We start from the raw sequence: 24,792 nt of genomic DNA on the forward strand, positions 1-24,792 counted from the left end.
AACCCATTAGAGATCTTTAACTCAGCTTACGGTGTATTAACTTTCTAAATGAGCTCAGAAACCTTTTGCTGAAATCTGTTGTTGTCTGCTTGAATAGTTTTCTGAGAAAGTAAGTTTTATATATTTTTGTTTCTGAATCTGATAAGAAATGTGTTGGTTAGTTGCAAAGACTAAACATGGACAACTTCACCCTACTTCCTCTTCCTCACAGAAGATATGTACAGAGTCTATCTCAGCTCTATCATTATTTTTATGGCAGGTACTAGACTGAGCTTTTATGTATGACCCCCCTCCCCATCTCCTTGTAGAACGTTTGCAGCAGACACTCGTTAGCTGCAACAACTAATAATTTCCTTTATCTATCTGTGCCTGAAAATAAATGTAAATTCCATGAGCAAAGTTTGTTTCCTAGACCTTCCCAATTTTGGAACAAAAACTGCAGGGCTGCTTCCCAGGTGACTATAACATGGCTCTTTTCAAGTTTAAAATGAATAAGTTCCTGTTGAGCAATTCTCTTAAATAGACAGCTACTACAAAGTTCCATGATTACTGATAATCATGTTGTTGTCTGAGTAGGCGACTGACCCTCATTCCCCCTTATCCCTCCTTGCAAAGCAGTGCCCCCTCTCCCCACTAGTAAAAAAATAAATAAATAAATAAATTTACGTATAGTAGAGGATCAATTTTTTTAATTTTATTTTACTTAACTGATTCTTTCATAAATTTTGAATGCGGTTATAGTGATATCAATGACTGTCAGCCATTCTGGACCACTTCCACTATAGTTTGAGTGCTGCTGACCTACTTCCTCATCCCAAGGTGCTAGATGAATATTGGCCGGTTATATTAGTGTATGCATCCTTGGCATTTTTGAATAATCATTTCAGAGATAAAGAGACCCCCCCCCATTTCTCTTGTTCCTATCTAGCAAAAGATTTTTATGACACAGTTTTCTGTTTCACCCTCATCCCCTTCGCTTTTTGATGAATTGCACTTGATAAAGATGCTGAAAATGAGATGAGAAAGACTTGACTCACTAATGCTTACATTGTACTAGTTGGGGTTATCGGCTCGCTATCGTTGAGCCAAGTTAGCTAATTGAAATACTTGAAATAAAAATTTTAAATAAACATTTGATTTTATAAGTTTTTAAATATTTGATTTCATAAGTTAAACACAAGACTGAAATGTTTGCATTTACTCATATAAATAGATAAAGACTTCCATCGTGATGATTTCAATATAAATTTATCTTTGAAATAGCCCCAAAGAAAAAAAAAAAAAAAAATCAATTCGCCTGAGCGATTGTTAAAAATAAAAAATTATATAATAATCATAATATTATCACATATGATAAAGAGTATCAAATAAAAGCAATATAAAAATATATACTAAGGTATATAGATTTATTCATTTACTAGCGGCTGCACCACGTCGGCACACACAACGCCAAGCCAAACACAAAATCGAGTACACTCAACATCGTCTTACCATCAATGCTTACCTGTGAACTCGGAGTACGGGAAATTCCAATATGCACAAAACAAAATCACTGAAAAAACAAAAATATCCTAGGTAAGGATGAGTAAATGTTGGATAAAATGATTGTTAAAATTATTACGATCTTGCCAGGATTCGAACCTGGAATCTTCTGATCTGTATTCAGATGCATTATCCATTGCGCTGCAAGTCCTGTCCGTATGCCGAAAAATGTTATTGCGACTGTATACAGACAGTGCTAAATTCCGTTGACATAGGCAGGTAACTTTTTTGACAAAAACGAAACTGCTCAAAAACCCTTATTTCGGGCTTTTTGTGTGACTTGGCACTGTTTGTTGCAAACCATATATAGATAAAGACAATCTAGGAACTCACACCGTTTAGGGAAAAAAAGAAGTTTTCAATTGTGTGTGTATATATATATATATATACACACACACACACACACATAAATAAATAACATTTAGAATTTTATTAATAGTGTATTTATTCAATAAGGATGATACATATATTAGGGGTGTAGGATAAGTAAAACTCTTTATACCATGATATTTCAAAGGCTAATGCTTCTCATCAGAAAAGGAGAGAAGATGCTAGGTAACATAATTATTTTTTCCTTATTGTCATATTCTCATTTTATTTTATTTCATTTTCCTTTACTTGTTTTTTTAATACTTATTTTTTATATTTAGCTAGCGGGGGTGCCCGGCGTTGCCCGGGTTTTTGGAGGAGTGTGTATTTTTTTTTGGGGGGGGGGGGGTCAGAACAAACAAACAAAAAAAAAAACTCTTTTAAAAAAATCGGAAAAACAAAAAAAAAAAACTGCCCGGCATCGCCGTGTGGTAAAAGAAAAAGAAAAAAGTTTTGGTAGGTAGGTAGGTAAAATCAAACCTGGAACCTTGACGCAAAGGTGGAAAAAATCCTGTGATACCACACAGGACCCACTCGCCCACCACGGCAGAGTAACAGAAATGTGATTTAATTTAACAATTAAAACTTAAATTTGCGATTTTAATGATAATGAGGTCAAACATATCCCGCAGTCAGCTTTCGCTGCGAGGCTGTTTTTTTTTTTTTTTTTCTTTCCCCAACTTTGGATGTTTGTTTTCCCAAGATGTTGGGGAGGGGGAAACTAGCTCCCCATAAAAAGTGGAGTGTCCCAATGAATAGCAATTGTCTGATATAAGAGGTTTCTCCTGCATTGATCAAACTTTATTGCTTTTCTGGATGTCCCGGGAACTGCTGATACGGATTCAGTTTCGCTTTTTTATACTGAAATGCGAAACAAAGACGCGGCGATTGGAAAATATCTCAAAAGTAGCATGTAAAAGGCAGTCAAATTAAAGATAGACGTGACCTCCATTCGTAACTCGTATATATTATGATTTAGACAGTATATAAAGAGTTTTAGGAAGGGGTGACCCGACCGAGCGCACCCGCCAAAAAAGCCTTTGCCGGACATACACAAAAAGTATGTACACACTCACACACACACACACATACATTTTTGCTTTTATATATATATAGATAACTTTGTATTTCTTATACCTCTATTATTATTTTATAATTTTATACTATTTTATCCTTTTATTCTATGATTTGTTTATCCTCTATCTTATTCACTTATAATTTTTATATTTAATCCTTTATAATCTATCCTGTTACCTTTTATTCGTTTATTATATTATTTCTTATAATTTAAACTTCATTTAAATACTAATTTGTAATTCTGATACCCCTACTAATATATACAAACCTAGCATAAATCTTTCCAAAGTAGGTTTATATACCAATTCTGGAAACCTACAGCTCCCAATATCTTCACTGGTGGAAGTGTTTAAATTTGGGAAAGTGAGCCTCCATATGATGATGAGAAACTCAGCCGATGACATTATTAAAAAGGCATATCCAGAAATAGAATCGGGGGACAAAATGGTTGGCCGTTAAAACCACACATGAGGCGGAATGTAGCCTACGAATGAAGGATATAATAGGCATCACTCAAACCAATAAAGCTGGACTTGACAGCACAAACAAGGTATTCTCCAAAGAGGTTCCAGAAAGGAAAAGAGACATAGTGATTGAAGAGGTCAGGATGTTGAAGAAGAGCAAAGAACAGCCATTGCTATCATTCATGCCAAACAATGTGCATGGACAAATTGGAATGACATCAAACCAATTAAATTATCATAGAAATCCTTAATTGCAATGGAACCACTGGCAATATCGTTTCTTCTTTGTTCTACATGTGATCTTCCACCAAATGTGACAAACCTAAAATTATGGGGATATACTGATTCAGACCTGTGTTCTTTGTGTGTATATATGATCAGGGTACCTTGTGCAATGTACTATCTACATGCTTACATACACTTTAGATGTACACACGGCAAGATGATAAGGTGTTGGAAATAATTGTTATTGTTGAAAATACAATGTGAGACAGCAAACCAGCAATCTGTTACAGTCAAGAAACCAATAATTCAGTTTCACAAAGAGGGTGAATGCACTGCGAGGAAACAAAAAAACATTCTGATGTGAAGCTGCTGAGTGGAGGCAATGACTGGAAAATTTTTGTGGATCTCAAGACATCTCTACAATTTCAAGTCCACATAATCTAAACAGAAAAGCAGCCAGACATTGTAGCATGGTTTGATTCAAAGAAAAGTGTCTTCATAAAATTGACAATCTGGGAAAACCCCGGAGGAAGCACACGAATGGAAGAAAACCCAATATGAAACACTGCATGGAAAAAGGCTGGAGATGCCATATGATTCCTATTGAGGTTGGTTGTCCTGGATTTCTAGGACACAGCCATTTCGTTTCTTACCAAAATAGGAATCATGGGCCGCAATCTGAAAGTTGCCTCTGATCGTCTTAAGAACACAGCTCAATATGCGTCAAGCTGGATTTGATCGAGAGCCAAGAGACTTCAGCTTGAACAGATGTGATAATTTCTCCTTGTTTATCTGTTTTTTAATACTCTGGCTGGCGGCAAAAGCTGCTTAGTAACATGAGGAGTGGCAGTACCGCCTTGAGCTACCAAAACTGTTATCACCCTGGTTGGTGGCTGATGAGGGCAGTGTGTTGCACATGCTTTTACGTGTTGTATGATACAAAAAAGTAAATAAAACCCATATTCCTCCTATATCACAGATCACTTAAATTCTCTCATTCCCTCCCCAAACAGTTTCAATATTTTATCCCTCACTGCACAATTATTTCACTCCTAATGTAGCTATCATTAGACGTCGCATCCCTATTATGTTACCTAGTATCTTCTCTCTTCTTCTGATGAGAAGCATTAGCCTTTGAAATACCATGGTATAAAGAATTTTATTTATCCTACACACATAATTAATCTATCATCCTTATTGAATAAACAAATCTATATACATCAGTATATATTTTTATATTGTCGTTTTCTTAATTTATTGATACTCTATATAAACTCCTAAGCAATTTGTTGAGCTTGGCATTATTCCGATAAATCTCTTCGTAAAGAATCGATTTTATTCTTATTCTTTTGACTCTCCCATCCATATATATATATATATATATATAATAAATGTACATAATTTATTAACTTTGATGTTTAATTACGCTTTTACAAGAATTACAAAATTAGAATATATTGGAATAATAGCCTCCCATTCTCTCTCCTATAATATATATTATTACTTTATCTCGAATATTGAGCTTTTTTTTATCTGGTTGGGATTGTCACATAAATATTAAAACTAATACTTACTCAAAATTTAGAGAATTATTCATTTTGTAAAGTGAAATCATTTTTTCTTATATATATAAACAAATCTAGATAGTCTAATTTTATGTGTAGGGTTTGTAAAACATTTTTTTTTTTTTTTTTTTTTTTTTTTTCAGAATATCATGAATTGAATTTTCCTGGAGTGTACTAAATTGATAAAAACTTTTTAGAATTAAATTATTTCATGAATGATTTTTATTTTTTCTTTCCAGAGGAATGTGCAACCCCAACAAAATCTGACAATCATAAATTAGGATTTGAAAATAGTATGCACCCAGAATTAGTTAAGGTAAGACCCTTTTTTTTCTCACTTTGTAAACCTACATACATTGTCTTTCAAATAATGGAAGAAAAAAACTGTTTTTAACAAGTTTAGTCCTGCTACAAACTGCTAAATATCTCTGAATTCTCTGACCCAATGGGAGATCATGAAAGCAAGATAGTTTCAGAAGCATTATGAAAAACTTTTTATTTTTATTTTTCAGTTTCCTTGCTGAAAATGTTGCTGGAAAAAAAAATGAGCAGTTTTTTTTTTTTTTTTTAACTGTATCAACATATTAAAAGAGAAGAAAAAATAGAGGACACTATTATGCATGAGTTTTAATGTAGCTCAAAGCTAAATTTTATTAAAATTTCACTTGCTGGAAAAGCATTATAATGTAAAATTTTATATAAAGTCAGGTATATGTATGTTAGATATAGTTTTTATAACAATTTGCTTCTATTAATAATATAATGATTAAATGATACAGGAATAATTAAATTGAACTTTTAACTTAAAATTATCAACAAAACTTTGTGTGTATACATATATAATTTTTTTTTAAGCATGCATGATTTCGTATGAATGATTTCCTAGTTTGATGATTTCCTATGGCGATGAAACCATGATTCTGTTTAGATTAATTGGCATATATTTTCATAACTTACTGCATAGCTCTATTCACATATTGAGCACTGTTGAAGTTAACACTGAAAATCAATGCATGAAGTATTATATCTTAAAACATTTTATGTGAATACATGAAATTTATATGACAATAAAAGTACAAATAAATAACATCAGACATTAATTTATTATGAACTGTTCAAAAGTAGTTATATGAAGTAGGCATACAAATAAGTCTGTTTGTGTCTTTACTATATATATATATATATATATATATAGATATATATAGATATATATATAAAAATATATATGGCGATTAAGCTACACTGAATATTCCGCTTTTCATCCACTCTAGGATTCTTCAGGCTTATGCGCCTTAAGTCTAGTCGATTCATGATATTCTGAAAAAAAAATGTTACAAACTCTACACATAAAACTAGACTTAAGTTATGTGAGTAAATGAAGTAGTTATATATATATATATATAAAATCTTGAATGTTTTTCACAAGTGTTGTCTTCAAGAAATTTGTTGAGTTTAAGCAACAGGATTGCAAATGCTGACCTTTTCACCATGTGCGACATTAATGGTATTGAGTCATTTCACATGAAATCACAGCTGCTCTAGACTGACTATGTGTAGCATATGCAAGAGGAAAGAATTCCAAAAATGATGATTTTACAGTCAACTTAACAGTGGTAACTGGATAGTCGGCTGACCATTACTTAGGTACAAAGACAAATCAAAAAGCAATCTCTTAACTGCAGAAATAAACCCTGCTGCCCTTGTAGACTATGATTGGTCGTAATGAATGAAGGTCTACATGCTTCAATGGCATTTATGAAAACTTCAGCATAAAACATTGTCAAACTAGGAAAATAAATAAAGTACTGTTCATCGTGCCAGTCATACACTTCAATAATCCACACTCTTGTACAATTTGTGGACTTTGTAGATCATTGACTGGACTGAAATGTCATCTGTGATTTAGAAGGTTAAATAGATGAAGTTGTAAGAATCTTATACATTGAAATCGATAGGAGAGTCCATGATGTATGTATATATATATTAGTATTTCAAACAACCTGTGTTATTACTTTAAACAAAAGTAAGCGGTTTTGATGGTATGATAAATGAAAGAAATTGCGTTCGTTTAGATACAATATTTTAAGTTTTTCTCGGAGTCACTATCAATTGCAGATGTTTAATGGCATATTAGCCCTTTTGCGGTTATTTAATTCTGAAGGACAACTATTGTCAACAGTTAATTGTATACAATTAATTGAAAGCAAGTTGTTATTTTACTGATAGCTGAAAGTCACTTGCATATCCTTCACTTGCCCTGATAGTATTAGTGCATAAATACTCGCAGTAGATCTGATTGGATTTGCCCTCTGATTAATCTGTTCCTTCATAGTCCGTGATAATAGACCAATTACTCCAAAGTTTAATATTTTTCATCTTGTTGTTGTAATAATTGTTTTTGTAATGCCAGGCTGTGAAGGAATTGTAAAAACATCAAGATTGGTTTTTATAATGAGTTTTGATGAACTGATTTCTAGACGTTATTTACATGATTTTGCCATTCTTTATTCTCTCTTCCTCATCGTTCGGTTGTTGAATAAAAAATAGCTACAGGTTGATCACTGATTTCGAATGCATGGCTGTTAGCTGAATCCATCAGTACATTTAGAAACAGTATAGATTAAAATTTGTTGCAATTTCCTGGTTACAATAACTGCCTCGGAGTAATTTTTTTTTTAATTTTTTTTTAAATTTTTTTTTTTTTTTTTTTTTAGGAATGCCATGTCTTCTTGTAAGATTGCTATGATGGTTGTCATTATTTAATTCTCTTCATAAATCTATATATTTTGTTCTATCATATCCTGCCTTCCTACTTAATATATCTATTTATAACTATCGATTTTAATCTCATTCACTTCAACTGGTGCTACGAGATCAGGCTATTTGAAGATATTACCTTCCTGACCTAAAATGCATTAAACATTGATGTTATTGCGTTTTTTTTTCTTTCGCTTTACAAAATTAAACCATACTCTACAAAGATACCAATTTTCCTCTACAAAGCAATCAAACCAAACACTGAATAATTAAAGATATGAAGAACTTGAAACATAAATTTTTTTTCCTAATTTACTGGATTTCATAGTCTGAAAAGGTTTGATATGTCATAAAATAAACCAACCATTCTCATGCCTTATGTCTAATCAGTCAACCTTTCTATTCTTTTCGAGTTAAACCTTAGTTATATCTATTGTGTCCATATTTTCTAATATGGACACAATAATGAATGGCCTTGTGGCAGACTAGACTAGTCTAAATGTCAGATTTTTTTAAAGGAGTAAAAATATCTAACCCTGGTGAGTTGAGTAACATATGGCTCACTTTTGGATAAGTAACACATCAGGATACAATATCCAGAATCATTCTTAGCATCGCGTGTTTTTCCATAAAAAGAAATGAAGCCATCATAGCAGACAAATGATAAATGCTGAGTTTGAAAAACGATCCCAGATATTTTCTTAAATATTTCAACTAAAGTGTTATTGTTAACATTTGATATGATCAAGTATCTTTTTTAATATAAAGGTTAAATATATTATAGAGTATTTTTCTAAGATGTTCTAAAATATTTTTGGCATTGCGATCATGCCTTGTAAACGCAAATGAAGATATTTTTTTTTGAAATCCAACTATTCTAAACACTAATCCATCGTATTTTTAATCTGATTCATGTATTAACCAGTCATACACATATTCCATCATACTATTCCTCTCTTCTATAGGAACTATTTTCAGTTATTGGCATTTCATTTACAAGAAATATAAAAACTATTAAATGTACCATCCTTTGTATGTAAACATGTGTGATGTAATGGATATTGTTACTCTCTATAGTCTCATAAACTAAGTTTAAATCTAGTGACTGGGAGTACCCTCTTCTCTATAGTTTCTTTCTCATGTTGCTGGTCTTTCTCTACTCCATTGGATTTTTATGGCAGATGCTTGACTAGTTCCCCTGTAAAACATTCACAGCAAAACTCGTCTATCTACAGCCCCTGTAAGTAATTTTCTTTTTTCCCTATATGTACCTGAAGCTGAATGGAACTTCCATGAGCAGAGTTTCTTTCCAAGAGCTACCTGTCTGTGAAACACAGTTCTCAGCTGACAACAATATGGTCGCTTTCAAGTCTAATGTTAACAAATTCCTGTTAAGTCGTTCTCTTAAATAATCAAATTCTAAGTTTCAATCATTATCTTTAATCTCCAAAGTGTTTGTTCACGAAATCATGCCAAAAAACAAAAACAAAATATGGAACTAAACAGAAAAGTCAAACTAACCAGAATAAAAATAGGCCATACTCACTTAACCCACTCATATCTCCTAAAAAAAGAAAGCCAACCTATCTGTATACCTTGCCAAACACCACTCACAATCAAACACATATTAATTGAATGTACTGATTTTGTAACAGTAAGAAATCGATTCTACAAAGAAAACAATATTAAAGAGTTATTTGATAAAAACAATCCCCACACCATACTCTTATATCTTAAAAAGATTGGCCTTTATAAAAAATTTAAAAAGAACCCTTTATACAACAGTTCTGGATATGACCTAAAACTATATCCGATGGTGAGACCCCACCTTGCGGGCTTTGGGGAGTGTGGAACCACCCTTTAATTGTCATTGCTCCCAGGTCCACTCTGACCCGGAGTGGTAGTACCTGTTAGGGTCCCAACTATGGGTTAAATAGAATCTGACTTAAAAAAGATATACTCCATTAAAAATCCTTCCTCAAAATAACTGGATTCAGCATTAAATAACCTGAAAAAGGTTGATATGCCGTAAAACAAAAACAACCAACCAACCAAAGTGTTTGTCTCCCTGTCCACCTTACACTCATTAACCTTTGTCCTTAAGTGGCTGTTGGCCTTGATAAACGGTGATTCATTAGCAAAAATAAAAAACTCGTCAGCTTTATTGCATTCACTTACATTTTAATTCCATTGACGAATTCATTCTCAGTATAGTTTATTTTTATGGCTTTGTTGTGCCCACAAATTCTGTAATCGCATTGATGAAAGATATAAACAAAAAGCCTTCACATATGCTAAGTTATTGTGTTCAACTGTTGAGTATTTCATCTCATTATAGCTTCAGTTGCTTTGTTTGGTTTCTCGTGTATGACCCACCTCCCCACCTACGTGTAGCTGAAGTAAAATCTTAATTTTACCAAATAATTTATTCACTATGCCATGGGTCCTTGCGATTGAAGGTGTAGTCGACACTAAAAAAACACTATTGCAAATTATGTAGGACATGTACTCAGTCAAGACTGACAGAATAAGAGCATGTTATTCCTGTGGATTAAAAAGGGTTCCATTCAAAATTCTATGCTGATTTCTAAGTTTGAGAACATAAACTGAAGAAGATCAGAGGTTACATTAACCGAAACATTATGAAAAAAAACTCTTAAGATAAGAACAGTAGTTTGAATAACCCAAATAATCAATCCTCATCTCAAAAATTAAGAAATAGATTTGATGTGCGAAACCTTTTAACAAAATAACTTAATTCAGCATAAAATAATTAGAAAAGAGTATTTTGTAAAACAACAATGGGATCAATCAATTTGTATGAGGACTTCACACTGGATGCTGTTAAGTGTAACACAATTTAAATGCTGAACATTTTTGCACAAAATAACTTGAATGTTTTATTGTTTTGATTTTATATTTAAATTCACATTTGATTTTGTTTTCCAGTATTCTCGAGAAACAGATACGTCATTAGCAAAAGCAAGACAAGAAGACAGACAGAACCTGTTTGCTTTATATCCTGATATGAAAGTAAGTTCAATGGACAATGTTTATGCATATTCGCTTCTACAGTGAAGGGGAATTATTTTCAATTTATTGTGATTTGTATTATTGATTAACTAGCAGTTTCAATGAGATTTTGTTTGTTCTCATTTTTTTTTAATGTAAAAAATAGTTTTATTCTCCTTATTTAGGTACTATATAACAATATCTATAAAAGAAAAGAAAACTGCATAATTTTATATATAATATGGGGAGCAGCTGATTTCATAAAAAGTGAGAATTGTTCGTGGTCGCTTGATGCAGAGTAGCAATAAATGACCATTCCAATAAAGGTAATTTTAATGAGTGTAAATAATTAACTGTGAACTTATGAAAAGTAATTTAAAAATAGTCAGATGGTGAGACACAAAGCCAACAACTTGGAAAAATGAACAGTATTAAGATCCTAGGTACATGACACAACAACCCCAGCTAGTGATAGTTATGCCTCAACACAGTACAAAACCGAGTTCGAAATCTAGTGAGTGATGCTTTTTTATTCTCCCTACTGCTTATTTCTCGCATAAGCGACATTGCTAGTCTTTCTCTATTATTTTCATGGCAGGTGCTCGACTGAGCTTCAATCTAGGTAGCTATAACCACTGCTAATAATTTTTTTTGCTATTACCTAAAACTAAGCAAGACTTTCATGAGTAAAGTTTTCTTCCTAGCACTGTCCATCTGTAGAACACAATACTGCAGAACTGCTTCCTAAATGACTACAAAATAGTTGCTTTCAAGTCCAATGTAAATGAATTCTTGTTGAGCCCCCCTCTTAAATAATCAAATTCTGTCTAACCATCACCATCATTACCAATAATCGCGGTCTTGTCTCATCATCCACCTGGTACTCATTCAATCTTTGTCCTCAAGTGGCTTTTGGGCCTTGATGGTGACTACTTAATAAAACTAAAAATGTTAGTATGAGACTCGTGTTTTCATTTATATGCAAGTTATCACCTTCTACACTTACTTTTACAAAAATCAGTTCATCTAATCGCCAAAGATAAAATACAAAAAAGTAATTGTTGCTAATCTGGTGTTGCTAAGCACAAAAAAAAAAAAAAGATTTTACATATTTTAAAATTAATTGTTTGTTAATATGACATCATAAATAGTCATCATCATCATCATCATTAGTGACTAAACTGACATTTACCTTATTTAAAGAATATTAAACTGATAAGCAGGACCTGTGGAAATTCCATGGAATGAGAAATATATTAAATCAACAAATATGTTTTAATAGAGCTGATATTTTTTTGGATAGCACAAAAAAAAGATTTTTTTTCTAAAGAAAAACCAATAACATGCATCAAATATGAGTTAAATAATATTTCTATGAAAATAGTGTCCATTGTATTTTAAATATAAAACAGGTAACACTGCAAAATTAATGAAAGAGAAAGAATCTACAAACACCACTTCTCTTTAATAAACAGTACAGAAGATTTGAAACAATGAAGTGGTATTTTATTCACTTGATTTATATTTTTAAATTTTCTAATAAATTTTGTTTCATAACATATTTCCTTTTATGCAGCTTAAGATCTAAGCTAATTAACAGTTTTTTCTTAATATTAAGGTATTTAGCATGCTGAAAATTAAAAGAAAGTACAGGCACAAACAGGTAAATATTACTTGCAGCCATGCATGAAAACTAACATTTTACAATATATTTTAGAATGATTTGGGGTTTCATCACCCAATCAAAATCTTTTTTTTTCAACCAATCATGTCAGTTCCTTTTAGACAGTAATATTAACTCTCTCATAACAAGATAAATATAATTTTTCATCAAACTCAAACTTCTTATTTTCCCTATTTTCTAATATTCTGTATCTAAATCTTGATATCTGAAAACAATTTGCTATTGCTGGTCAATGTCTAGTTAACACAGATCACGACACACATCCAAGGATTCTTTGTTGTTGTTTCAGATTAGTAGTTGGCTTGTAAGGCGATAAACACTTAAAGTGTCAAACCTGAAAAATCTATGCTGATTGATAAAATTTTCTTGCTTTGGTAAAAAGTTATTTGTTGTGAATATTTTTGTTTTTGCCTCTTTTTCTCCTGTTAAATATATTCCACAATTGTCATATATATGGGTTTATTTTCAGAAACTTCATAACTCTGGCGTCTCTTCATTTTGTCTTTTAATCCTCATATGATATTTCTGACAAAGGGGGAAGAATTGTTGTTTATTTAGTCGACTATTTTGGGTTGGTGTTATGCGAAGATTTTAAATCCTCTTATTTTACTGCAGATCTATTCATTAACCTCTAAAAAGACAAAATCAACTAATAAAATTTATTTTATAATCAGGAATTTTAATGAGTGCAACCTACCTCAATGGATTAAATTCTTGGAAAATTACTGATAACAAAAGATTATAGAATACAACAGTTGAAAAATTGAAATTATGACAACCAAGTTGTAAATAAGAACTCACTGTTTATATACTTATTTTTAACAGATAATTGGTTAATCCAGTTACAAAATAATGGAAAGATAGAATACGCTTTTATATATACAAACCAAGCAGCTTTGGCTGCATATGTGCATGCATGTTTCAGCTACAGTCTAGCTTGCTTGGGCTAATTTGAAATTAGATTAAAAATAATATTCAGCAATAATAACAACAAAAAAAAACTCTCAAAGGAAGGGTAGATATATGACCAAGGTTAGAATAACAGTAATTCACATTGGCTGTGAATTCCTTAGAAATCTGTCCTTTTCCTAATTTGTATTTGATTACTTTGAACTATACAGAACTTGTTCTTCAGTCGGTGAAAGTTTGACTTTAATGACCCCTTTTTCTTGGGATGAGATTCCAGATTAAAGAAGAATTAGAAAAGGCTTTCTGTCTATCTTTATCAAGTCTCTGTTGGTATTTCGTAAATGTGCTTTATATATATATATATATATATATATATATATGTATATGCCTCCCCTCAGTCCATTTCAACGTATGAGGTTCACACAACAATTAAGTTATCCAAAGTCCACACAAATGAATGGTTTATAGTGGTGAAGGCTTGTATAGAACCATCCACACTTTTTGGAAGAACTGCTAATCTCAGGCAGTGCAATTGAATACCACATATAGAGCAAATAGCAAACCTTGGGTTTTATATCAGTTTTTCCATATGTATGTATGTATGTATATCAGTTTTTCCATATGTATGTATGTATGTATGTATATCAGTTTTTTTTTTCATATATATATATGTTTTTTTTTGTCTTTCAGTTATTCTAATTTAAAAGCTAAGACAAATCCTTGATTTATGATATGCCCACACATACATATAAATATACATACAATGCATTAATGAATGCCTGCATAAGTACATGTTCAACATATCGATATAGATACTTCTACCTACTGATACTTAGATATCTGAACTCATGTGTGTAAAGTCACACATAGACAAACAACCATACTGCATACATTCATATGCTGAAGATATGCTTATCCAGCATATACATTCATATATTTGCATGCCTATGAATACATTGATGTAAATATACGGACATGTAGTTGCATGCATGTATCCATCTTGGCAAATATTCTAATATACATAGATATCATAATATAGACACACACACACACACACACATATATATATATATATATATATATATATATATATATATATATATTAAACAGATTATGACTTAGAAAATTAATTATTTATGAATAAGGAGTACAAGATAAAGAAAATTATTTCCTTATTCTTTGGAGTTTCAAAACATTTGTCTTTTTTCTTCAGTGGAAAATGGTTAGCAAAATAATATTTTTATAGACGTGTTATAACATTGCTTGTTAGTGCAAAATAAAATTGGAAGCTTAAAAGGGAAAGAAAGTAATGTTTGAAAGATTATATATAAAAAATATATATACAGATGCAATAAAAGATATTTAAATTGATGTAGTCTAATAACAAGATCCAATCAATAAAGCTGGTTGAAAATTGGTAAAATTCATAAATCCATTGCTAGAAGGTACATCCACAGACTTGGTATAAGAATATTCAGGTCGTGTGTATATATATATATATATATATATATATATATATATATATATATATATACACACTTGTAGAATTCTGATCAGGAAAGTAACAGTGAGAAATAAGCAGAGAGTTAAATGAATGTGGAGAAGTAGTAGTAGGAAAAACATCCATGTTTGAGGATGAATTGAGGGTGGGAGTGGGGCTCATATTAATGATTGTATTGAGAGGGGGAGAGTTTACTGATCTGAGATGATCAGTAAAAAATTGGTTCAGGGTATAGATGTGTAGATTCTGATTAATTTAACAAACTTAATTTATTTTGGAAGGTGGTAGGTATCTCTCCCCCCTTTTTTTCCTACTCTTCCATTTTTTTTTACTTTCTCCCCATTTAAACAATTACCATTACATTATTCTTTCTATAACTGTTCTCTCTCTTAATTTCTATCATATCTCCTGTTATCGTCTTTTAACTCTTATTTTACTTATTCCTTACCCTCTTCAGTTGATCTCCTTTTCCCCTTACTCTTAATTCTTATGTTTTCTTTTCTTCTGTTTATTTTAATCTATTCTTCTTCATGCAAAAAGCAGATAGTTATTTCATTGTGGTTAAACAAATATCTTACATTGTTCATCAGAATCAATTAGAATGAGCGCATGCAATTGGAGGACTATGATTGGTTGTTGCATTTTGAATTCTTTATTTACTCGATATTAGAGGGGGAAGTCATTCTTTTCCCTTTTGTTTTTATCTGATGTTAATCGAAAATTACTTTGGTTTTTGTCAATGTTCATTATTCCATTATTTTTCTGATTTTTCTCAAAATTAGTTCATTAATTTATCACAAAAATTTGCATAAAGTTATAAAAACTATATATATATAAAACTGTGAATGCAGAAAATTAACAAAATCAGTTTTTTTTGTTTTTTTTTTTTGAGGAAGGAAAACTGTTTTTACCCATTACAGCAAGGGACTAAAATTGCATTAAATGGCCATTTATTTTCAAACATCTAAATTTTCCTTCATTAGTTTAGTCACTGTCTGTTGAACCTTTATTATATTAATCCATTAATCCATTCGTTGCTTCATCTTCTGATGGATTTATTTGTTTGTCATCGTGTTTCATGCTTGAGAAGTTACATGTTTTGTGAATGACTCCCAACCTTTCTTGTCTGTTACCATTTCATTTGTGCCACCCAAGCATCATCAACTGATCCCCCGTCATGTCTTAGTTGCCTACCACATGTATATTAGGGCAGGTCAGTTTTGGAACCCCAGTGATGCAATGGTGATGATAGTTGGGGTTTGACATAGAAAAGACCTACACAAAATATTTTTTTTTTTAATCGCTATCTTTGCTTGAGGAAATGACTTGAAAAGTTGAAAAATTGAAGCTATTATAAGTTTTTCCGTGGATTGTTAAAAACGTCCCATCATCAAAATAAACCGTACCGTTAAGAAAATGGAATCATTAATTAGAATATATTTTAAACTACCTTTTTAAATAAAATGAGTGAGGATAATGAATTAATAAAATAAATATTAACTGTGAAGGCAAAATTATGTTTTTTAAATAATAGCGATCAAAGCTTGCTTTTTCATTTCAGGAACTTTTGGGAGTGGGAACATTTTAGATTTCACCATTGCAAACACGCTCGTTATTGATATTGAAAATTGACGATTGTTTATTATTTAATTTGAAAACATTACGATTTAGGCTTAATTATTTCGAAAGGAAAAACGAAAAAGACTTGTTTAAAATATATATTATATTTCAAGTGCCTGCAGTGAATTTAAGCGTTTTATTTTTTTAATTTGTTTTGCTATTAGGTTGGTGTAAAAATGTCATTTTTTGATGTTCAAAGGAATGTCAAAAAACATTATTTTTGCACCAAACTAATATTTCACATCAAATTCTATTTGAATATTTTATAAAAATATAATACTTCAGAAAGTAATTCTTAACATGGGGAGGATGAAGGGTGTGTTGTAACTATTCTGTACTTTCACCTAACAATTTAATAAACAAAAATTTCATAAAAATTAAATTTAACTTGAAAATACTATTAAGAATAGCATGGTAACATAGATGCACAAGCACTGATTTTTCGAACTCTAAATACATGTTTAAAATGGCATAGCTACAACAAGAATGAATCTCTTTATGGATAAATTCATGTTATCGAAGGAGGAGCAAAAGTCTGCTAAAAATGTCTAAACTAAACACAACTTTGTCTCTGATTTGGTCTGGTCCTCTTTCTTCAATGCATCTAATTCAACTCTATAAAGTTTTTCATTATTTCTTATAACTAGAACTTATTATTTTACATATGAAACTGAAAGATAGCCTAAAACAGTTTCCTTCAGTTATAATCCATTTATTTATTTTACTTTTCTGATTAGAACGTCAGTAAATGCACAACGTTCAGTTTTAACCCGTGGTTCACAAAATTTGCTGGTTCACTTTGTTGCTTGGATGAAACCGCATCCAGGTAGTTTCTTTGAAAACAGTTATCCCCACTTAAAAATAGTGAGATTTCTAAGTTAATTGCTAAGGAATTAATTAGTATTTGGCAAGCAGTTCATCCACAATTGCCCTTAAGGAAAGTTATATAGGACAGAAGGTCAATATATTTTGCTATAAGAGGGCCAAACAGATTGACAGGAAATCTCTTGCAGCAACTAAAGTGAAAAGAATGAAGGAGTTGCTAGGCAGACTGTTTGATATATCTTCTTGTAGCTGTAAACTTCCTGTCTTGAGAAGTGATGACTTTGTAGTAAAGTGCAAGACAGAAAATTGTCAAAAAGGCACATAATCTGCACTTGTTCTCTTAACAAGGAGGTAAAATTAATTCTATAGATTCACCTGCAATTATGTTCCTTTTTTTGTGGAAAATAAAATGTATTGGTATTTATTATGTATTCTGGCTCTATTATTAAACATGCAAATTTTGCAATTTTCAGGTTCCGCTAGAACTGCCATTTAGAGGAAGTTTTCAATTAATTGAACAACAAAAAGCCTAATAATACTTTGTATCAATAATTAAGATTTGCCTCTAGTAAAATTCTAAAAAATTAGTCCCCCTCACGATCATCATTATTTGACAGCAGAAGAAACAAATAATTTAAGTGAAGACCAGAGGCTACTTTTTGAGTATGCTGTTGGTATTTCTGGAGGAAAAGTTAACCTAAGATAAGCAGCTTAGAAAATTGAGCTCTTAATGTGTTTATGAACCGGAGGTATTTATCCTCAAACACTATGATAAATTAAACATTCTGGTCAAATTTATCGTCCAAGTGTATGCAGTTAGTTGGTTTGAGATCAAAACCGACCATAGTTTTTTGAACCAATAACAGTATATTTTAATGATTCAGAGAACAAAACGGTTAACTGAAATCCAAATTACTGTTTTAAACAGTTTAAAATATAGTGCTTTTGCACTACTTCCAGAAAATATATCGATGATCAACTCAAATGAAGTGGATATGAGTGAAGAAAGCAATCAAGCGATTTTGTCTTTTACCTAAAAGACAAAATCGCTTGAATGCTTTCTTCTAAATAAATAAATATTTATCCATTAAATTTTATTAGTTTTCTCAATTTACCCAATAATAGTCAGTTTTATTCATATTACATCACAAAAATATTTAAAAAAAAAAAAAAAAAAAAAAAAAAAAGTGTTTTCAAATAATTGTTTTTTGTGTTTTTTCTCTCAGTAAATAGTGAACAGCTAAAAAAAAAAAGACTGAAAAAAGTTACTGCTATCAATTTTGCAACCACACACTGGTCAAATTTAATTTTCCTCAAAAAGTTGTAAATAAGTAGGAAGCAAGACATAGACACATTATTACAAAGTTATTGTGGCAGCAAATTAGACCTTCATTTTCCTCAAAAGGAAATTGCACAGAACAATTTAGTTCTATTTTAACAGTTTTTATTATTGCGTTTAATAAAAAATTAAAATACATGGTTCTGTAACTTGTATCAAGTTGTTATATTGTGTAATACATCTTCACATATCTTTTTGAATTGTGAAATTTAAGACTTAGTTGCTAATTAGCTTTTTTTACAATTTTTGTTTAATCAATGCAATAAAAGTTAGGATAATTTGCTAGTTGTGATTCATAATTAAAATTATAATTCATGTATTTATTTTTCTTTCAATGTATTTCATATAAATATATACATTTTAATTGAATTTTTTATAAAAAATAGTGAAATTTCAAAGTCAGTGTTGTGTAAAATGCTATGAAAATGGATTTCTCAGCATTTTTCCACACGATTTTATGCTCAATTTTCTGTTCCAGATAGGAATCTAATTTTTGGTATCTGTTCTTACCACATCAAATCCCAACTATCATCATCAGTGCCATGTTGATTTTCTGAAAAAATTTGCAAATCAACCTGCCCTAATGTATATGGAACACACCTAGGAGCATTTCTGATAACTGATTACAGGCGACCTGATCATACAAGTTGAGACTTTGCTGTGCAACATACTTTCTCATGTAGGCCCAAATACTGAAAACTGGTTAAGGCAGGCTTTTTTTTCTTTTAAAAAGCCCCCCCCCTCCTCCCAGATGGTTAAAATGTTAAAGAAAATTGTCAAAAATGGCAATTTTTTGCTAATACCTACAAATTTATGTACACAAAAGTTTACATACCTAGAAGCAGTGGCGACCCTAGAAAAATCTTTGTTTTTGCCCGGAGTAGAATAATAAGTTTTATCTAATTAACAAAAATTAAATTTTCTCACAAATATATAATAGGAATCAGATTAAAGATTTTTTTATGCCTTAATCAGTATTTTTGTCAGAGAAACAAAGTCAAACATTGACTAGAAAATAAAGAAATCTGATCAGTTTCTGTCCATGTTAATAGAAAAAATATGTGAATATGTTGATGTAGCAGTCATAAGCATTAACATTTGTTTCCTCTAGTAGAGCCCTAGTGTGGTCGTTTGGTCAGATTATAGGATAGTAATTTTGACCGCACTTTTTTAGGACTCCAGCAAGAAGAGTTCACAGAACTGCCAGAGTGCTTCAAGGTTGCTACGAAGTAAAACGTAGACACTCTCTCCTGCCACCCGTTGACTAAACACTTTGAGCACTGCTATCTTCACTGCTCTAAGAAAACAATTTCTGTAGTTCATATATGAGGGGCATTCCCAAAGTGATGCCTCCTATTGTCTTTTTATTCCATGTGAATAGATTAGAGGAAATTGAAAATTGCATTGTTATGATTATCGCACTTGTGCATTCATGACCTGAAAGTTCCATCTCTTGCAGATATTGACAGTGTGAGACTCTAAGAAAGCAACCTGTCATGGAAATGTGTCAGAAACAGGGATGTTATTCAATTCCTGGCAAAAGTGCATTGAGAATTGTAGTGGCTCTGTAGGAAAATAAATTCTGGAGCACAAAAGGTTGCTCGTTTTAATGGTATCACTCCCGTCTTCGTAGCTTTTCAATTTTTGAAGGTTTAAAAAAAATAAAGTTTTACTTTTGGAATGACTTGTATATTAACTAATTCCTTTCCTTTCATTGTCATAACTTCTGCTTATGTACACTCAACTATGTAATTTATATGATTTATGCAATTTTCCTTTCTTTATCAATACTTTTTTTACAGGAGATAGTCTTATAATTACTTAAAAAAAAGTGATGATTAGCTCCTATATCTTTCCCATGTATTGGACACAGCAAACCAATGCAAGCAAAGTGTAAGTTAATGCTGTCACAACAAATGAGCCTTTGAACTGTAGATGCGATTCTGTCTTCCATGTTCTTTGATCTCTCCAATCTCAATCTAAAGGATCCAACAAGCGAAACCTATTTTCTTTCTTTCAAAATCTATCTTGTATTTATTCTTTTATTACTTATTTATAACGTTGTTCTGACACTTAAGAAACAATATTTCTTACATGAGAACTAACGAAACAAGATGGACAATAATATTCAAAAGAAAGAAAGAACTGAGGATGTCGATAAAAGCAAGGGTTTGTTGTATTGGAAACGTGTTTGACAATCAGATTTGTCAGGCTTAGCCCAAGAAGACCAATCATAGAAGTTGTCCCTGAGGTATATATTAGTCATCCATACATGGGCTTTTTCATTGTATCAGTTTTTCATTTTACTAGCCAAGTAAATGTTTCAAGATAAGATGAAAACTAATCATGTTGGCAACTCTAGCTTCTGTTCACTATTCTATCAGCACAAGCAACAATGTGTGAATGATTAAGCAACAATATCTAAGAGTGCATTATTTTCTATTCTTAAAAGCTTGGGCAGCTGGTGATTTTATTGCCACAGTTCTCGACCTACTTAGACTTGAGCGACATAGATATTTATATACATATAGATGTTACTGTATTACAGCTCTTCAGTGTGGCTAATAATGCAAGTTATATAGTGTGTAGATTTATTTTCACAAGGTAGGTCTATCTTAAACTTTTTTTTAATAAAAAAAATCAAACAAAAAAAAAAGGTATTGATGAATGGTGAGTATTGATACCAAATTATAGCTTGTATCAGTTTTTAATCCATTTTAATGATCGTCTAATAGGCACTCAAAAATCTTTGTTCGGAACATTTTTTGTATGAATCTAAACCTTTTTATAATTACCAGGGGTGAGCTTTTGAAAATTGGTGTGTGTCGATTGTAGTATTAGTCCTGAAAATGTGTCTTAGGTTTGGGTTAGAAATATTCCAAACTTTTAAATTTATTTAAAAAAAAATGGTTGTCATTGCTTTTCTAATAAATTTGAATGATGAACAATGGAAAATTAAGTAAAATAACAGCAATGCTCAAAGCCGGAAGGTTAAGATTTATTTGGCATATGTGGGGGAGGAGGAAACAAAAGCTGGTACTGGAGAGCTGTATGCTACAATATTTTCAGGAAAGATTCCATTCTCAAATGTTACTATTCTGTTGGACTCAGATTTTGTAATGTGCAATATCTATAATATAAAGCTGTGTGTGTGTGTGTCTGGTCACGAATAGGCTCCTATATGGTTGACTATTATAGAAAACTGATCACATATAATGATAGATGTATCGAGGCACAGGAATGGGTATGTTCGATCTGGCAGAACGGTGGTTCATTAAAATTGTGGGGTCTATGTTTGTGCCTGGTCCACAAAATATGGAAATAAAAAATTTAAAAATTTAAAAAAAACGTTTACAAGTCTTTTTGGTATAGATGTACATAAGAATACTTTGATAAGTATGTTTTACCTTAAATAGGGATGGTATAATAAAATTGTGGGGTCTGTGTTCGCGCCTGGCCTCCATAGAATGGAAATAGGCACAAACTTTAATAAAGACTTTTCATATCTATCTGCATAAGTATACTTTGATAATTATGTTTCAGTTTGAAGAAATATGGTATAATAAAAGTATGGGGTGTTCGTTCGTGCATGACCTCCATAGAATGGAAATATGTCACAAAGTTTAACAAGGTTTTTTTAATATAGATCCACAGAATATTGTGATAAGTGTTTCAGTGTGAACAGTTACGGTATAATAAATTATGGGGTTTATCTATTTTATTTTTACTTTCATCATATTTTGCTTTGGTTTTGATACCCCCAAATTCGAAGCTATCTCTTTACAACCCTTCCTTTTCATAACCTATCATACTTTCATAAATCAGAGTCCATTTTCTGTAGGCTGTTTTTGAACCCAGTCAACAACAGGTACTTTTGCTAGTATATATATATATATATGTGTATATATATATATATATATATATATATATATATATATTGTGTAAGATAATAGTTTTCTAAGTTCCAAATATTATAATTTTCATTACAATAGTGTTTCATATTGTGACTAACAAGTCCGCAAAATTATATTATTGCTGCATAATTTTGCAAATTTGTTAGTCGCAATACAAAACAGTATTATAATTGCTACCTTTTGAAAAGTAATAAATGGCCAACTGAGAAAACTTGATATTTGGAAGTTGGAAAATTATTATATTAGACTATATAGAACCCAATAAAAAGGCATTCATTGAGCTTGGATTTTTTTTCAAAATTTCAAAATCTATATAAAAATTCTTTTCGTTATAAAAACCTTTATTTATGAGAAAGGTTATTGAATCTATTACAATTGGTTATAAACTGAATACGTTTCAAGTAAATGATTAACTATATATATATATATATATATATATATATATATATATATAGTTGTTGAGAAAACAAGAATGATATTTTTTAGATGTGTGCATTCACACTGTGCATACGGTGATTAAACTGTGATTTCAGACTTTAGTGTAACCGACAGATAGAACCTCTTATAGAATTACATAGGCACATTAAAAAAAAAAAATTTTCTTTGAAAGAAAATTGCATCGATCTTGTGAAATGCTGGCCAGCTAATTTATTTCTGCTTACCAGTTCAAAATATGAAAGTTGAAAGCAACCGAATTAATTGCATGATTTGTGTGACTCACACATTATCATACAAACTGTGATAGATTTGGCTGAGAAACTGTCTGAGAAAATCTACTTTATTCAACCTTTTCTTTCATTTGATCCATCTTTAGTTTATTCTCAAATTCTCTGTTACAATGTTTTTTTTCTGGTGGTGGGGGGGTTATAATGCTTTTAGCCATTAGCTTATACAGAGTCATCAGAAAGTCATCATTGGTTTTAAAATTTAATAATATCGAAATTGTATTTCTTATAATAACAAGACTTACACAGTATAAAAATTAAAAAAAAAAAAATGTAAAATAGTTTTTTCATTACTAACCAGCACAGCTCTATCAGTCAACCGAAGGAAGAGTCTAACAGGAAAGTGTATGTAATGTGATAATGCATGGAAATGAAACCTAGCCAATGAAGACATGCATTGCATGGAGAAAAATTATATGAAAATGATACAATGGATGTGTAATGTGAGCCTTAAAGACAGCTTTAGTTCTGATGATCTTAGAGGAATATCAAGTCTTCTCAGTATAGGAAAATGTGCCAAATAGAAGACTTTGATGGTCTGGCCATCTTGAAAGAATGGAGGATAGTTTTGGGGTTAGTCGATGTAGAATGGTTGAAATAGCAGGGTTAGTTCATAGGGAAGGTTAGAGAAAACATGTTAAAAAAGTGATAAATATGTACTTGAGGGAAAGAGAGATAATAAAGACTTGGCCATAGATGGGTCACATTGGAAGTCAATTTGTTAAAGCCGCCCAATACACATCAGCATGTAAAATGGACGTTAAACTCAGTATGATGATGATACACTTAAGAATCAGGTGAATTGAGCTCAGCTATATATATATATATATATATATATATAGTCTGGTCGCTGGAGTCACTACATATGTGCATATATATATATATATATATATATATATATATATATATATATGCACACCTAATCTTGCAGTGTTTTTTTTTCTTTCTGGAAACAATACAATCTCTGTAGATGCTTTTTAATTTTGATGAAATGCATTATTGTATGCATGTTTTTTATACAAATATGTTTCAGTTGTTGTGACAATTTTAGATAAGAAAAAAAAAATTGCAATCGGATTCCATCAACAGAGACTTGTACATAGATTGAAAAAACAAATGAACAAAAAATAAAAAAATAAAAAACTACATGCATTAGAGAGAAAGTGATAGAATTGCTTAGGGAAAATAAAAAAGCAGGTCAGTGTTTTTTTTTTTTTTTTTTTTTTTTTTTTACCTCCCCCTCCCCTAAGAATTGTTCCAATGC

The 24,792-nt window shown here is 31.1% G+C and overlaps 1 protein-coding gene across 23 annotated transcripts in view; it reads left to right on the forward strand.

Moving 5' to 3' along the window:
* LOC145287890 (dedicator of cytokinesis protein 9-like) overlaps positions 1–24,792 on the forward strand; it is a 718,435-nt gene that overhangs the window by 279,093 nt on the left and 414,550 nt on the right. For 18 of the 23 annotated variants that reach the window (XM_080135819.1, XM_080135816.1, XM_080135818.1 and 15 more), the window contains exons 8-10: positions 5,482–5,558; positions 10,949–11,032; positions 12,630–12,674. In XM_080135819.1, coding sequence (XP_079991945.1) covers positions 5,482–5,558; positions 10,949–11,032; positions 12,630–12,674 — 206 coding nt within the window. The remainder of the gene's footprint in view (positions 1–5,481; positions 5,559–10,948; positions 11,033–12,629; positions 12,675–24,792) is intronic. The other 5 variants (XM_080135820.1, XM_080135827.1, XM_080135829.1 and 2 more) reach the window with 1 other exon arrangement.

Source organism: Euprymna scolopes, chromosome 11 (assembly GCF_053919585.1).
Source record: "Euprymna scolopes isolate OS-2025 chromosome 11, ASM5391958v1, whole genome shotgun sequence".
Classification (NCBI taxonomy): domain Eukaryota; kingdom Metazoa; phylum Mollusca; class Cephalopoda; order Sepiida; family Sepiolidae; genus Euprymna; species Euprymna scolopes.